The 15,557-nt window shown below is 53.8% G+C and overlaps 3 protein-coding genes across 3 annotated transcripts; 1 reads left to right on the top strand and 2 right to left on the bottom strand.

Moving 5' to 3' along the window:
- Positions 1-135: 135 nt before the first annotated feature.
- Z517_09148 (uncharacterized protein) lies at positions 136-2,003 on the bottom strand (the record flags this gene model as incomplete). The annotated part of the gene is made up of 3 exons (XM_013425058.1): positions 136-1,285; positions 1,354-1,746; positions 1,855-2,003. 3 exons carry the CDS (start codon positions 2,001-2,003, stop codon positions 136-138), a joined length of 1,692 nt encoding a protein of 563 aa, XP_013280512.1.
- A 3,938-nt stretch (positions 2,004-5,941) lies between these two features.
- Z517_09147 (uncharacterized protein) lies at positions 5,942-7,801 on the top strand (the record flags this gene model as incomplete). Its single annotated transcript, XM_013425057.1, has 5 exons — positions 5,942-5,998; positions 6,054-6,159; positions 6,227-6,588; positions 6,673-6,818; positions 6,877-7,801. 5 exons carry the CDS (start codon positions 5,942-5,944, stop codon positions 7,799-7,801), a joined length of 1,596 nt encoding a protein of 531 aa, XP_013280511.1.
- A 3,490-nt stretch (positions 7,802-11,291) lies between these two features.
- Z517_09146 (uncharacterized protein) lies at positions 11,292-12,407 on the bottom strand (the record flags this gene model as incomplete). Its single annotated transcript, XM_013425056.1, has 1 exon — positions 11,292-12,407. The coding sequence occupies one exon, from the start codon at positions 12,405-12,407 to the stop codon at positions 11,292-11,294; it is 1,116 nt and encodes a 371-aa protein (XP_013280510.1).
- Between the last annotated feature and the right edge of the window lie 3,150 nt (positions 12,408-15,557).

Raw genomic sequence — 15,557 nt, 5'->3', positions numbered from 1 at the left:
AGGTACATATGTACGAGGGACTTTGTCAGATACGCGGTGAATATGCAAACGATATAACCAGTCGTTGTCGGTACATTGCTACTGGGCCCCCCTCCGTGTAAAGACAGAACCAAATCGAGCCTGACCGCCTCCCTCTCACCACATCTTCTCCCACGTCCTCCTCACAAAGTTCATCTGGGCCAACCTCGCCTTCTCGACCTCGTTGAACCCGCCTTCCTCCCAGATCCTGCACTCCTCGTCGATCTCGGCCTTGCCGCTCCAGATATCGCACGTCTTGGGGTCCACCCACTTCGTACGCTTGACAATCTTCCAGAGCAAAAAGGTAAAGACCCCAAAGGCGAGTCCAAAGTAGCTCGTGACGAAACCCTGCGTGCTCCACGGCACGAAGCAGTCGAAGCCGATGAACAGCATGATGAGGCAGCCGACCACGATGGCCATGTACGCCGTGTAAGGCGCAAAGGGCGCCTTGTAGGGGAGTGTGTTGCGGTCGATTCCTTGGGCCTTGAGCGCACGGTACCAGCCCAGGTAGGTCCAGACCATGCACGTGTAGGTCAGCACAAAGGTAATGGTGCAGATGGAGATGAACCAGAAGAACACCGTCACCGCCGAGTTGGAGGCCACCAGGTACGTGATCAGCGAGATGACCGTCACCACGAGGACACAGTACGTCGGAATCCCCGATTTGGTGCACTTCATCAAGAACTTGGGCGCGTGTCCGTCCCGGGCGAGCGAGTAGAGCGTCCGGCTCGTCGAGTAGAGGTACGCGTTGCCGCACGAGAGGCCGGACAGGAGAATCAGGGCGTTGATGAAGCTGGGGAGGCCCGTGATGCCCAGATTCTGAATCCCCAGCACCCACGGCGAAGCCGCCGAGCCGGCTTTCCCGTCGTTGATGGCGCTGATCAGCCGAGGATCTCGAGACGAGCAGATGATCCCGACGCAGAGGACGCCCACAACGTAGAACCCCACCAGCCGGTAGAAGACGAGACGAGCGACACGGGGAATGGTCCTTCGCGGGTTCTGGATCTCGCCGGCCGCCAGAGCGATCAAGTCTGGTCCAGCCACTGTGAAGGCCGCATATCGAACGACGCTCCAGAAGCCGAGGAAGCGTCCGGTAGTGCCAGTGGTGTAATATGGGTGCATGGCCAGGCCGTGCTTCCAGTAGCGGAAACCATAGGCGTCATGTTTCGGATTTCCCCCAACCATGGTGATGAAGGTGAGGAGGATCAACCCCATCAGTAGGAGGATCTTGGTGGAGGCCATGACGAATTCCGATTCGCCGTACCATCTGTGTGTGAATGCAGCAATTAGAGCCCATGGACGGCCAAAGCGAGCATTTTCCGCCAGAAGACTTACCTGACGGCCACGAGGTTGAAAAAGACACAGACCACCAGCGCCATGGTCACCCACACCGCAGCGTTCACGCTGGTGTTCCAGTAGGTCATGACGGTCGCGACGGAGGCGTATTCAGTGCATACGAGCATTGCGCCGGCAAAGAAGTAGGTCCATCCCATGGCAAATCCCAGGGCAGGGTCCACGTATCGACCACCCAGCTCGAAAATGGTGCCTCGGAGAGGCAGCCATGCAAGCATTTCACCCACGAGTAGATAGGCTGGCCAGACGAAGAGTAGACCCCAGAATAGGTAACCCAGAACCAGCGAGAGCGGACCAGCATTCTTCAGACTGCTGCCAATTCCCACGAACAGAGCCGTCCCTATACTCCCACCGAGCCCCATCAACTGAACATGACTATCGTACCATCAGCTCAGCACTCGCAATCTGTGGCAGCCAAGAAGGGTAGGGTAGAGGCACTGAATTGCCCCTGTAGCATCGGAAAACTCCAGGCGAAACACTCACCGGGGTGTAAGACCTCTCTTGGTCTGACGGTATTTGGCCCATTCTGTTGCAGACAGTCGCCTTTCGTACAGATCGCCTTCTTGCGGCGCTTCGGAGACGACGACCGCCTCTCCCTCTCGGACTTCCTTGTTGTCCGCTTTGTGGTCCATCGTCGTGCAGTCGTGTACGTGCTGAAGAAGATCGATTTGGCGCTGCGGGGTGCCCCGTTCCTTATATTGACGAGCATAGATAAGAGCCAGAGACGATATAGCCGTCCATCTCGACCACCGAATCGCAGATGCGAACTCGAGCAGTGGCAATTGCGGGCATCTCCACGATATGACCAGGATCTTCACCTCGTGGGATCCTAGTCTCTTAGCCACCTCGAAGCGATGAAAACAAGTGATGAGCTGCCAAAGGCTGGGCTCTTCACGGGCCATATGAGCTCCCCATCGCGGATTGGGAAGGACCAGGAGACGACATGCCCTTGTCGTGGTCCCAGGCTAGTGGAATCGAGTCAAGAGGTATTTTGGATTCACCATCACTGGGGCCGTCGACGAGCTTTGCTGATCATCCATATGGTTGCATTGCAAATTGTCTTGGCCTCGTGCCAAGTCTGGGATATTATACTGCAACCGGAAAGGTCAAAATGCGATATCCAAGCCCTTTATCGCTGCTTATCTACCGCCCACACTTACCGGTTTTAGGGGTTGACGCGAGAAAGAGGCGTGTTCCACACCACAATTTCCCCTTGTGGCTCGATATCTTTCGGATATCAGGGGATAGAGGGTCCAGGATTCTCAAGAACGTTGATACGCAGGTGCTCCGGGATTGTCCCACGCAGGATGATGTTGATATCAATATGCCGGATGCGTAGCCAATCTAAGCGGTGGTTGCCTGTTTGCCGTCAAACGGTAGCGGCTCTGTAGACTTCCCGTATGAGGTGGTGCTATCAATAGCGGTCATGTGGGTAGGAATTGCCAGTCGGCAAGGTCCGATTTACGTGCAAATGACTGTCATTGACATGGATATCTACATCGAAGAATGTGATTGCACATGCAAGGAAGCTTTAGAGTAAGAAATCTGAAAAGGAAGCTTGAGCGAGCTTAGCTGCAGATTAGAGACAGATATTTGTTCACTAAACATAAGACTAATATTAATACGGCTGGTCTGGGTGCTAAGAAAAACACACGTACCTCGGTACCTATTCAATCCGCGCAGTCAATAGCGCAAGGGCCATTTCACAGACAACAACAAGAGACAAACGCACTCGATCGCCTGCTCGCCATGCACTCTCTCCCTCCATTCAACCAGTCCTCTATCCCGTGTCCAAGTCGCTTGCCTTTTCACCTCCCCAACGCTCTTCCTGTGCCTCCAATGGACCGTCTTCCTCGATCTGATCATCAACGTCCCCGTAACTGCAACTGTCGATTAGGTGTTATGTATATGCCCCTTGAGGGCTACGACTTGGTTGAAACGCTATACTCTCAAGAAATAGAAGGAACACTCGAGGACAAGAGCTGCGCAGACTGGAAATTCCGTGATCAATGGACCGGGCAGACCTGACACAGAAAACCCAGTCCTCACCAGTTGAATCTGGCCGCAGGGCTGGACACCACCCACTACTGCTAGCGGTGTATACGGCCCAGCCCAGTGCCGAAGAAGTCGGGAATACCTATATATGTGAACTGTCAAGATCACTCGAGGTTACCTCTCGACATGAAGGTACGGTTTCGCACAACTGCGCCGAAAGTGTCTAGCAAGCGGGCATGGGCTTGGGCGTGGTAAGGCAACGTGTCCACCCATTCTACCTCAAACTGGGAACACCTCTTTCTTCACCGGCGCTTCAGGAGATGGAAGCGTCCTACCATGTAGGTTGCATTGTTCTATACATCCTGCAGCAGCAGTGACCTCCGTCAAGACGAGAAAGTATCAACGACCACGCCCACGAAGATGAGACGGTAAGAGCCGCGGGACAACCCACTGAGTGGCGGTAAATCGATACCCAGCTCATTCCGGCGTTTTAGGGACGGCGATGCGGGTTTCGGAGCGAATGTGTCCAGCCCATTTCTCCGCTTCCGAGACTATTCCCTTGTTCTTGTCGCAAGCGTTCTCCTTTGGCTTTTCCAGTTCTCTTCAGATCTTGCGATCAAACAACTAAGGCACAGCCTGGCAAGATATCCACGTGTACGCAAGCTCTCAGGACCGAATGTTTTACGAGCAAGAATTACGGGGATACCCCAGTTCGTTCCCGTCTCAGTATGAGATTCATGTCACTTTCTCAATCTTCGGCTATCTTCCTGCCTTTTCCGTAAGCACTTGGTAAAAGAGCAAGTACATACACCCAGGTCAGGATAAAGGGATGGCCGTGGCAACCACCAATAAGCTCATCCGACAGACAAATTGCTCAGTTCAGAGAGGGAAGAAGTGTCACGCCGAGCAATGGATACCTCCGACGGAGAGTGAAACACTGACAACCACACTTCAGGCAGGACTATCTGCGGAGTTGCCGGCCAGATTGCCCTCCAACACTCCTTCGTCAACCTGAATCGTCTGACATGAGTGGACTTAAACCCAAATTCACTTTTGGTCAAGATACTTGGTGCCTAGAGTCCGTCCCTGGTCTGAGAACAGCTCCCACCAACCATTGTCGGTATTTCGAGGTACACGTCCTCCTGCACGAGGATGACGACGGCGTACGGTACAACTGCATGGTGGTTGTTTCTCGACGATGTGCTGGGTTCTCGGCCTTGCCATTGTGCCTAATGGATCTGCTTGAGGTCGGGATGAATGGTCGCTTAGCGGTCAACAGCCTGCGATTTACCGATGCCGCGACAATTCCCTCCTTTTCAGGCATCTTGGCCTCTTGGCCGATGGGTTGGCATTCAACCACATCCGAAATCTGAGGATTCACTCCGGCACCCAAATCGCAGTATCAACCAAAGCGCCCGTCCGGTACACTTCACACCGGGCGTTGCAACGTTACGGCCTGTGTCGACAACGTGTCGCAACGACCAATTGCCACCATTGGTGATAATATGCGAGCCCCGCCCTCCTCGTTCTACCTCGATATATATTGTGCCGCTCGTTTCATCAGCCTGTTCATACACCCATATATGTAGACAGGCATGGTTCCATGACTCGGTAGCTAGTGAGGACGACCTGGCGGATAGAAAATGCTATACAAATATTCCGGCTTGCGGTCTTTCCCGTCCAACCGGTGAATCGTCTTATCGTGCCCCTGATTTAGCACCTGGCACTTGCCACACCGGCTCGAGATCGTGGATGCGATTACATGGAGGAGGTCTTGTTGAATGGCCTGAAAGACTATAACAAGAGAGGGATAAGGATAGAGGTTGGACCCTGTGACGAGTCACTTTTGTTAGAGATGGACCACCAATAACCAAACGCGGTCAGAACTAGATGTGTCATTCAGAGACCGACCAACCTTCTTTACTTTCACTGCCATAAGGCACGCAAAGATGGACCTTCTCAAAAGCAATGCTACCAGAGTAAAGAATACCAAGGACCAACATCGGGCTAGGGAGTCGTACGCATCTCGCATCCAGCTCGCCGGTATTTATCACCTCGAGGGCTCACTCACCGGGATACATGCATGTACAGCTCGAGGTCAAGAAACACCCATCGCGCACAAAGCAACAATAGTAGAGACTAGGGGCAATCAATTCCGCAAAATCCGTCTTGTTCCGGCCTGTTTGTCTACCCAGCTCGGAGTATCGGGGACTTCGCAGCGTCGATCTTCAGCGATGCTTGCTGGCTTGCTAGATCAAACACACGAGATCCTCTCAATTCCAGATGAAGGTTAAGCTAAGCGTCCTTGGACACCGCACTCGGATGGTTTTGGCCCTTCACTCGCACGGCGAGATTGCCATGTAGCCGGTCTTCTTTGACCAGCGCCCGGTTTTCGGCTCTGCACAACAACATCCATCTCGGACCTCGTCCTATTCGGAATTTGGATAATTCCTAAATTCAAAATGTCAACGGCGATATATGAACATCTCAGAGCCCCGGCTGCCCATCCTCACCAATGTAGTCGTCCTTTCCCACCTTGGAAGTACCTAAAGATCAGGAACGAACTTTGGGAACAATGGGCATTTTCTCCAGTAAAAATACCCAGTATGCAGTCGGACCAGAGCTGGCTGCCGTAAGTGTTGGCGCAATGCTGACGATGGACAATCTGCTAACACGACGGGGTCCAGCTGCTCCCGCAAGATGGTATACCATGGTACCGCAAACGGCATCTTCTCCGGCTGAATGCTATCCTGATCATACCGTGGCTGTCTGCAGCAGCCTACGGGTTTGATGGTAATCTCTGCACCCAAGTTCACATTCTCCTTTCGGCCAGAATAGATGCTGATGCGCCATTTCGCAGGCTCAATGATGAACGGCCTTCAGTCCCTGACGCAATGGCGTGAGTATTTTGACCATCCTGATGCTTCGATCCTGGGTGTCATGAACGCCATCTACCCCATCGGCAAGTTCTTCGGGTTGTTCCTCACGGCTTGGGCCAACGACCGCTATGGGCGGAAACCCCCGATCATTGCCGGCCTCATCTTGTTGGTGATCGGGGCGGGTATCCAGGGCGCGGCGCAGCATGTGGCCATGTTCATCGTCGGCCGTCTTGTTCTCGGGTTTGGAACAGCGTTTGTTGCTCAAGCAGCACCGATTCTGGTCTCGGAACTGTCGTATCCCACCCACCGTGGCAAGTTCACAGCGCTCTATTATAATACATATGTAAGTGCGAGGACTTTTTCCTTCTACGCCAGCCATGCCCGTCCGATCCTGGGCCAAGTACCCTGGCTGACGGTCCAACACTAGCACCTCGGAGCAGTCATCGCAGCTTGGTCCACTTATGGAACGTTTCGCATCAATTCCAACTGGTCGTGGAGGATTCCGTCCATCCTTCAGGGGGCCGTCCCTTTGCTGCAGCTTTGTCTTGTTCTCTTCGTCCCCGAGTCTCCCAGGTATACAAGCCAATATCTGTCGGCGGATTCTGGTATACAGCTAACTGGTGGTCTGTAGATGGCTAGCGGCCAAGGGCCGAACAGCAGAGGCGCGGAGAACTCTGGTCAAACACCATGCCGGAGGCGACGAGTCATCGGCTCTAGTCACCTTTGAACTCAAGGAGATCGAGGAAAGCATCCGCGCCGAGAGACTGATCAATTCCGAGACCTCGTATGTCGACCTCATTCGAACCCCAGCGAACCGCAAACGAACTTTTATCGCGGTAATGGTTGGTTGGTATGCCACCTGGAGCGGCGTCGCCGTCATTGCCTATTACCTGACCCTTGTCCTCGACACTATCGGCATCACGTCGGCGAGCTCTCAAACCCTGATCAACGCCCTACTGCAGCTTTTCAACTTCTTCGCCGGCATTACCGCCTCGACACTCGTCGATCGCGTCGGGCGGCGCAAGTTGTGGCTGGGCGCCACAGTGGGCATGCTGGTGTGCTATGTCGTCTGGACAGCTCTCTCCGCCCGGTTCCAGCAAACCGAAAGCGTCTCGGTCGGCCGGGCGGTGGTCGCCTTCATCTTCCTGTACTACTTCTGCTACGACTTCTCCTTCATTCCGCTCCTGATCTCATACCCGATCGAGATCTTTCCGTACACGCTGCGGGCGCGCGGCCTCGGGGCTTCCATGGCAACAAACCAGATCGCCTTGATCGTGGCGCAGTTTGTCAACCCGCGCGGACTCACCAACATTGGGTGGAAATACTACATCGTCTTCTGCGTTCTCCTGGTCGTCCTGCTGGTCATCGAGTACTTCTTCTTCCCCGAAACGAACAAGCGGACACTGGAAGAGATCGCCGAGATCTTCGAGGGGCCTCGTCCGGAAGGAAACGTGGCGGCGGCCGCTATTGACGAGGTCGCCATGGCCAAAGGGAGAATCGCCGTCGAAGTGGAAATGGAGGGACAGGAGGAAACTAACACGGTGAGGACGAAGTAGAGAGAGAGGGATGGAGGGAACCAGGTGCTATACCTCGACTTGGAGGAGCGTCGCGTGACGTGATGTTGGACGGCACAGGTGGTGATAGACATCATCAGGGACCCTCTGACAGCTGCCTCTGTTGTTCAACGCCTACACCTGTACTGAGCATGGCAAGCATGGCCACCTTCGTCCTCATTTATGATTGGCGAGCTATTCCGCCTCTTCGGCCGAAACACAGTTTGGCCTGGTCACTTTGTGGACCTCGCAGTTGGGTATTATCGTGTGTGCCGAGTACGCGGTTATATGTAACTTCCCCATCTCAACTGGGGTTTCACCTTCAATACCCAGTAACTTATAACATATCAAAGAGACGCATTCGGAATTAACTCTCGGAATTAATTAAGTTAGATATTCCACCGGCAATGGTCGAGGTAACCGAGTACAGACATGGGAGGTATGAGGTTACTCTGGGCATAAAACGAACAAACCAACCAACCTGCTGCCTCGCCTCAACCCTCTAACGCCTACGCGCCCCTTGCTTTTCCGGACAGAGCCCGGGGAGAAACGCGGGGCTTCCCATAGACTGGCTACCAAAAACGACCCTACTCGAAACAAGTAGTACCGAGTAGACGAGGATTCGGAGCCGGGGGACCCGCCATTCTGGTCCGAAATGTGATGCTGCCCACCACCTATATATGTATGTATGTATGTTCCGCCTCGTCCGATGCCTTGAGCTATTCGCGTCCGTCAGCGAGGGTCGTTCATTGTCTATCAGGATTGTAGCATAGCATACTCCGAGGTGGAAAAGAGTAACCATTGTTGGCGCTCGAAGAAAAAGGAATACCGCTGAGAGAGAGGTTTTCTGAGTGCCGGTCCTCTCGTGCAGCTTTTCGAACATGATGAAGGTATAACTGGGGTCTTTATGTGTGACTTTGATCCAAAGGGTGTATGCAGAGGCCTTCGGACAGTGGAGACTGGGTTAACAATGGGGAAACAGTTCAGTCGTCGGACGCGCTTCGCAAATTGATTCCGACACAATCGGAGCTTTGAGACTTTAGGGGCTTCGGGCCTGGTGCCACGCAGAAAAGGCCTTATTGAGACCTCCTCACGCGGCCTGTAACTCGCGACAGCATCTTTTGCGTAGATGCTCACTACCTACCTGCGTCAAATTGACTATCGGTGCGGACATCGAGACCATACAATCGTACTCGTTGCTGCGGCATCACTTGGGTCGTGATTGACGAGGAAACGTCTAATGGTGCAGTAATGCACCTGATTTCACAAGTGCGGGGTTCACTCATAAGCCGGCGGGAGAATACAAGTTTGACCAAAATCTATAGAGGTATAAATATATGCTATGTCGTCACGGCTGGTGCCTCCTCACGTGACCTACTCCTTCAAATTACGTGAGCGGCTACACGCGTCGTCACGTGAGTTGGTGTGTAAAGTCTCCGTCTCGGCGCCGCTCGCTTCGCGGTCTTTGGACGCTTTCAGTCATGACTACCAACCCGCTCATCGGTCAAGCACAGCTCCAAAGACGAACCCATATGGAGCGACAACAAGAGGCTGTCAACGCCCGAGGTACAATGGTACCCTCACAATTTCAATGACAACCCTGCACCGACCATTGTCCCGGCACGTCGCTTTTCCCACCCTGCGCTTCCAGGAAGATGCGATTCGACTCTGTCCCCATCCTCCATGCTACGAGATCCTTCCTTTCAGTCCTCTCCATTCTAAGGGCGTTGTACACCAAATGCCTTGGAACCCTTTGTCGCCCAAGACACGGAGACACTGAGTCGATATCCTTTGAGTCGTTACAGTTCCTCGGCGCAGGGAAATCAGGAATCTCGTGTACGGGGTGGACGACAAGAGAGTCCTGAAAGAATTCCAAGAGAGCGACAGAGGTGAAGTCGAACGAGGAGCATATCACCGGCTCGGCTCACACCCCAACATTGCAAAGCTGCTAGGTACCAGGAAAGACGGGTCCATCGTCCTCGAACGAGGCCAAGTCCTCCGATCCGTCGGTCGATCATCCTCCGCGAACGAGATTCCGATCCAGAACGAAGTTGAGCTGGATGAGGCAGGCTGCAGAAGGTCATCTGCACGCACACAACTGTAATATCATTCACGGCGACGACGTCGGATGTAACAGTATGATTCTCATAGGGGAGGGATGCTCGAAGATCGTCGAATTCGAAGGTTGCAGCATCGATGGTGAGCCTGCAGACTCCTGCTATGAATGGTTTAGCTATCGGCCATCAATGCCCAGGGTGACTCGACACGCGGACATCTTTTTGTTTGGCTGTGCAACCTACGAGGTTTGTGGCTGGAAGACCACCATACTACGAGTTTTGAGGCGTCAAATGACCGATATCAGCAGGTTGACCAGCTATATGCGGACAATCGGTTTCTTGATGTCACGTCTCTGCCTTTGGGTCGCGTAATCCAAAGCTGCTGGGAATGGTGACTTGAGCTCTATGAGTGAGGCTGTTCTCCGAGAGCCAGAGCATGTCCCACCTCCCGTCTGACGATCCGTTTGGGTGAACCCTCGATCCACCCGTGAAATCATTTTGAACTGATCTACCATGTCTCAAGCCTGGACTGGTTTTGCCTTGTCTTCGCTGAGCTCTCTATATCTCGCGTCTCTCAGATTGATATCTCTGTCGTAGGTAAGGAAGAACCAGGTCGAGTTGGGGATGGTGGTGCGTCGGAAGGCTGTACCTGTTTCACCCCCAGCCGGCTAGCCAGAGCACTCTGAGCTCGGCTGGTGCATTCGAGGCTGACAGGGCAAAGGTATCATCATATACTCCAGGTGATTCAACCCCATCCCATGCGCACTTTTCATCCTAGGTACCCACGTATGCCGCATATGTTTGGTATGTACCCACGAGGACCGAGTAGAGAATTCCCCCAAGCAAAGCGAGCTCAGTGGCTAGGTGCCTACAGTATTTGACTGTCAGGCTTATCTACCCAGGCCCGGCTCCGTACAAGAAGTACATTCGCGGGAGGCCGAATATGTTGTCAAGATCACAGCGGGCCTTGGATAGGGCTCAGGGTCGTATGGACGAAGAGGCACCCCTGAAGACGGTGGAATGGGGGAAGGGGATATATGTCTATACATGAGCTTGTCACTGTTCGAGCATACTAGGAACTTTACACCATGTACTAACTAGGTATCTGCCTACAACTGCGAAGAATACGTACGAAGCTGCACGAGGCTGTAAGCCGACTGATTCGCCCCCTCTACATCTCCAAAGATACTTGTCCATAACACAGGTGACCCTGCTATGAGCTAGGGACTGGGCAGTAAAGAAGCTTGCAGGCGAGAAGAGAGAAGAGAAGAGAAGAGAAGACCAGCAAAGAAAGACAGACACAAACAACGTCGAAAAGCCCTCGCACTAACAAAAACCCATCACCGAAGCGAAAAGAACAACTGAATCCATTACCAAAAGCCAAAACAAAAGCTACATAACCGATGTCGGTAGGTAGACTACCAAACAGAAAAACATCAAGCGGCGGAAATACCAGGCTGGTCGACGCGATACAGGGTCTCGGCGACGTTGAACCAGCCTTCGTACTCGATCTCGTCCATGGTCTCGTCCAGGTCGTAGTGGTAGTGGCCGCCCTTGGTGGTCTCTCGGTCTTTGTTGAGGTTCGCATCGGCGTCGGCGGACGAAGGGGAAGAAGGAACGGTGAAGCAGTGCGTGTGTTCCATCCTCAAGCCCAGTCCAGCATCGTCGCCCGAGTGCAGCACGCTCAGACATACTAGTGGCCCGTCACCATCGCCATCATCGCCACCACCACTACCGCCTCCTTCCGCGTGTTTGTCCTTGGCTCCTGTATCCGCTCCACCCCCGGCGCCAAAGGACATGTCAAAATACCGCAGCCAGCGCTCGACATCGGCCCTCGAGTTGAACGGCTGGGTCGGAAAGTCCGGCATGACGTGCAGCCTGGCCTTGCCCTTCTTGATCAGAAACACCCCGCCCAGCGAGATCAGCTTGTCCCCAAACGTGGCCTGCAGTCCGTGCTGGATGCTCTCGGTGAAGTTGAGCGGGCCTGTGCGAGACCTCGCCGTGACGTGCAGGCACGGACCGGGGACGCCGTCAGAGCAGAACAGGTTGCACATGAACGCGAAGCCCGTGCTGGCCTGGGGAATCTGGGCACAGCACACCGTGTCCGACGGGGTGATCTTTGCATAGTGCGTGCGGTTGCGGACCACATCCTCGCCCCCGCCCGCTGCGGTTCCGTAGGCAAAGTTGGGCATGAGCTCCGAGTTTTGGCCCAGCACGTAGAAGGGACCAGCGCCCGCGCCGAGCATGAAGCCCGTGGCCGGGGACATGTCGACCTGCCCTGCGATGGCCGTCAGGTCGTACTTCTTGGTCATGTTGGGTGTTGGAGAGAGGTTCGGGGGGCCCCCCACATCGACGATGCGAGGCGAGCCACTGAGTCCCGATCCCGCCAGATGGTACGGCGCCGCTGTCAGGTCTGGAGGGATTGCCACTGAACAGTCCGAGATGGAAAAGTTGGAGCAGAGACCAGAGACGATGCCTTGTGCGAGCGCTGATAGGGAGGGTGGTGCCAGCTCGACCTTCTTGATCGGCCACGATGGGCTTGGTGACGCCATTCTGGCTGGTGTTCGTTTCTCTCTCCGCGGAGTTTTCTGTAGTGCACGCAGATAGATCAACTTTTGGTTTGGTATTTTACCTTGTGAACAGAGGCCTTCCTTAGCAGTTCTGAGGAGTATCTTCTTCCAGTGTCATGATTTCACGGTAGATAGAAGAAGGCAAAGAGATGCGGGTTTGCTGTATGAAGGAAGACATGGAACAATAATTTTCCGGATCCTGAGCATCTCCAAATTGATGCGAACCGAGGAACTTGGCCTCGTCTGGTCTTGGATCTCGTACTCTATGCCGGAGCCGGTGATTTGGATCTTGGATTCTGGAGTCCAGACGCCCTGAGTAAAAGTCGATTCACTGCAAGATCCGTGCAAGAGACATCCACTTCCGTACGTCCGGCATTTGCTGGATCGAGTTGAGCGCAATCAAATAAAGTTGGACGTGGAACGATCGAGGTAGAACTTCTCAGAATCGACTTTTTGCGATGCCCGCGTGCTGCATAAAAGCGCTCTCTTGGATGGGCTAGTGGGTGCACAGAATCTGTCCTCGCCCCTCCTAAATTTGGCCAGGCCGGCATATGCGAGCCTCTGAACGACAAGAGGTGGTTCTAGCATCGACTTGTTCTCCAGCATGGGGGTCTGTCTGTCAGTGGCACTTGGTGCATCTATCAAGGCTGGTGCCAGCATGGTGTCATCCTCATTCGCACTCCCGCGGGCCTGCTGAAGGAGATGCTCGTATACCCCAAGCTGACGTCCATCTTGGGAGAGGAAGGACCTCGCCTAAAGATTTGTTTTACGCACTTGCAACTCAAACAAGTGCTATGGCCGTGATTATTCAAGTGATTAAATAGAAGACTAGCATGGGCCTCTTGTTTTGGAAATGCCTCTTCTCAATCTTCCGGGAGCTGGATGATGAATTCCCGTCCATCCTTGTAGACTTTCCTTTGACGAGGAAGCCTCCTTGGCTGACGGCCCGGACTAAACAGCAAATCGCTACCTGGATAGCTTGTCCGCGTTTTCGATGCTTGGGTTCTTGCCCTTAAACGCCGCCTTCAATGATGGGAAACATGGGCTGAGACCGCAGCAGTGGACAGCGTCTCGTCCGGACGGGGTTTCTGATCACCGTTAGATTCGGTTCATTGAGTCGTGGCTCATACATCGCATTCCGTGGGCAGGAACTGAGAGCAACCGCGATCTTGGTATAGTCTGAAGCATCAAAATGTCTTGAATCTGACATTCCACCTTGCTGGAAAAGGGTGTTTTGGCCGATAAACACCCCCAATCTCAGCAGATCGACATTTAAAGCACCCCTTACTCCGTGCAGGGACGCAGGAGTATGTCGTCTCAACACAATCAGGCATCTGCAGGGATCCGTGCCAATGCCTGTTAGCAGAGGTTGGAGTTGTCAAAGATGACAGGAACATCATCGCGAGCAGTTGTTGACGCGGTGGCGTTTCTCTGGAGGCCCACGTCGACCTCAGGGACATGTATGTCTCGGACGAGCGTCCTTTGGTTCAGACCTGCTGAGTCCCTGGTTATACAGACATCCATTAGGCCAAAGAAAAATGATAATGGTGCTGTCACGTCAAGAGTCCGGCTCAAAGGCCATGGGCCGTGCTCCAGTTCATACTCGACACCGACGGCTTGAGCAACGGGACCATTGTCGATGCTATCAGCTACCGCGAGAAATACGGATAACAATATCCTTTTTCATGTGAGCAATCGGGTCGAGCCCTCGGTACAAATCCCGCTCCTGTGGGCTCAATCAAACATGGATCCCCGTTGAGCACCGATATATTTATCGGACAGCTGGGCAAGGCAACACTCAGGCTGTTTCTCTGCCTGAGATGAGGCCCCCAGTCGCAAGAGCTGTATTGGTAGATGACTGTCTGATCGAACGAGGCATGAGATCAAGGCCATGACCGATTCACCAGTGTCGAGCTGGATCGGCTGCCGAGGCTGTTTTACCTGGTCGAGACTGAGCATGAACCGGTTGAGTGCAGCCGTCAAGCTGGTCTCAAAAGTCCACTGTCATCCTGGAACAGGGACACAAATAAGCTGCAAAGACAAAGATCGCGGGTGACGGACTGGAGGGACAAGTCATGTTGCTGTTACAAGGGCTCAGAGTCTCAGCCTTGCGAGGAAGCGAGGCTCGGGCGGAAAGGAGCCGCTGGGCAAAGACTTGATGCTTGCCTTGTATGACGTTCCCATTATGTGCTACTGTGAAGAGTGCCTCACATAGTGAATAAATGAGGCCATGGTACCTGTGGTAGTTGTTGACTCGACCGTGGATCGATATCTTGGTCAGCTGTTTACTTCGCTGTCACTGGTACCTTTGGTGCCCAACTTGTGGGCGAAGAGGACTTGAGAGTGAAATGTTATTGGTCCCCTAAGCATCTCCGTGTAGGGTGCAGGGGAAGAGGCCAGGCGGCGTTCGGATCGCGCTTCAGGCAACTGTGTGGCAACCCCCTGGACACCAGATGCACTAGGGCTAGGCCCCCACGGCAATAATATCCCCGATGCCACCTATTCACTTCTCGGTGAGGCTGTGGCTGTGGACTACCCACGTCTAGCCCAGCCAACTCGCCGTTAGTGTCTGTAGGGGTATCTTTCGCCTGTGGATGCAGAAAAGGAATGTGTTGACGGTCCTGCAACCAGATATGCATCTAAAACTTGCATGCCGCAAAATCCGCCTCACTTTTAAGCAGCCACCAAGAGAAAATCATTCTGCCTGCTTTCTTGGACGGCTGGGTGGACTGTGTAATAGAGTGCATGTGGCGAACGAGACCAAACCACACTGTTGGTTAGGATCGAAATGAGGGGTGCGTTGGTCGGAAGTGTTAGGTTGGTGTCATTCTACTTTACTAGGTCAGCCAAAGACTTCCCAACCTGCCAGCCAAGGTTGGGCCAGATCCACCGTGATAGACCTACAGGCCGAGCAGCCGGCCAGATATTCGACCTACCTGCTGGTAGTGGGACTGGCAGCAGTGCGAGTACTTGGAGTGAAATCTTTGCTACATACCAGAGTCGGGGTGGACAGGCCGCAGGTGTGATGATAGAGATTCTGAGGCGATCTGCCAGCAGCCGCAGCGTCTACAGATCGATAGATTGTGACATAGGGAGCGTGTGTAGAAAAGGCGGAGAGACCGTGAGGCTGAA

The sequence above is a fragment of the Fonsecaea pedrosoi genome (assembly GCF_000835455.1).
Source record: "Fonsecaea pedrosoi CBS 271.37 unplaced genomic scaffold supercont1.6, whole genome shotgun sequence".
NCBI lineage: Eukaryota > Fungi > Ascomycota > Eurotiomycetes > Chaetothyriales > Herpotrichiellaceae > Fonsecaea > Fonsecaea pedrosoi.
The sequence above is the reverse complement of the archived record's forward strand: the minus strand, read 5'-3'. Positions and strand labels throughout refer to the sequence as shown.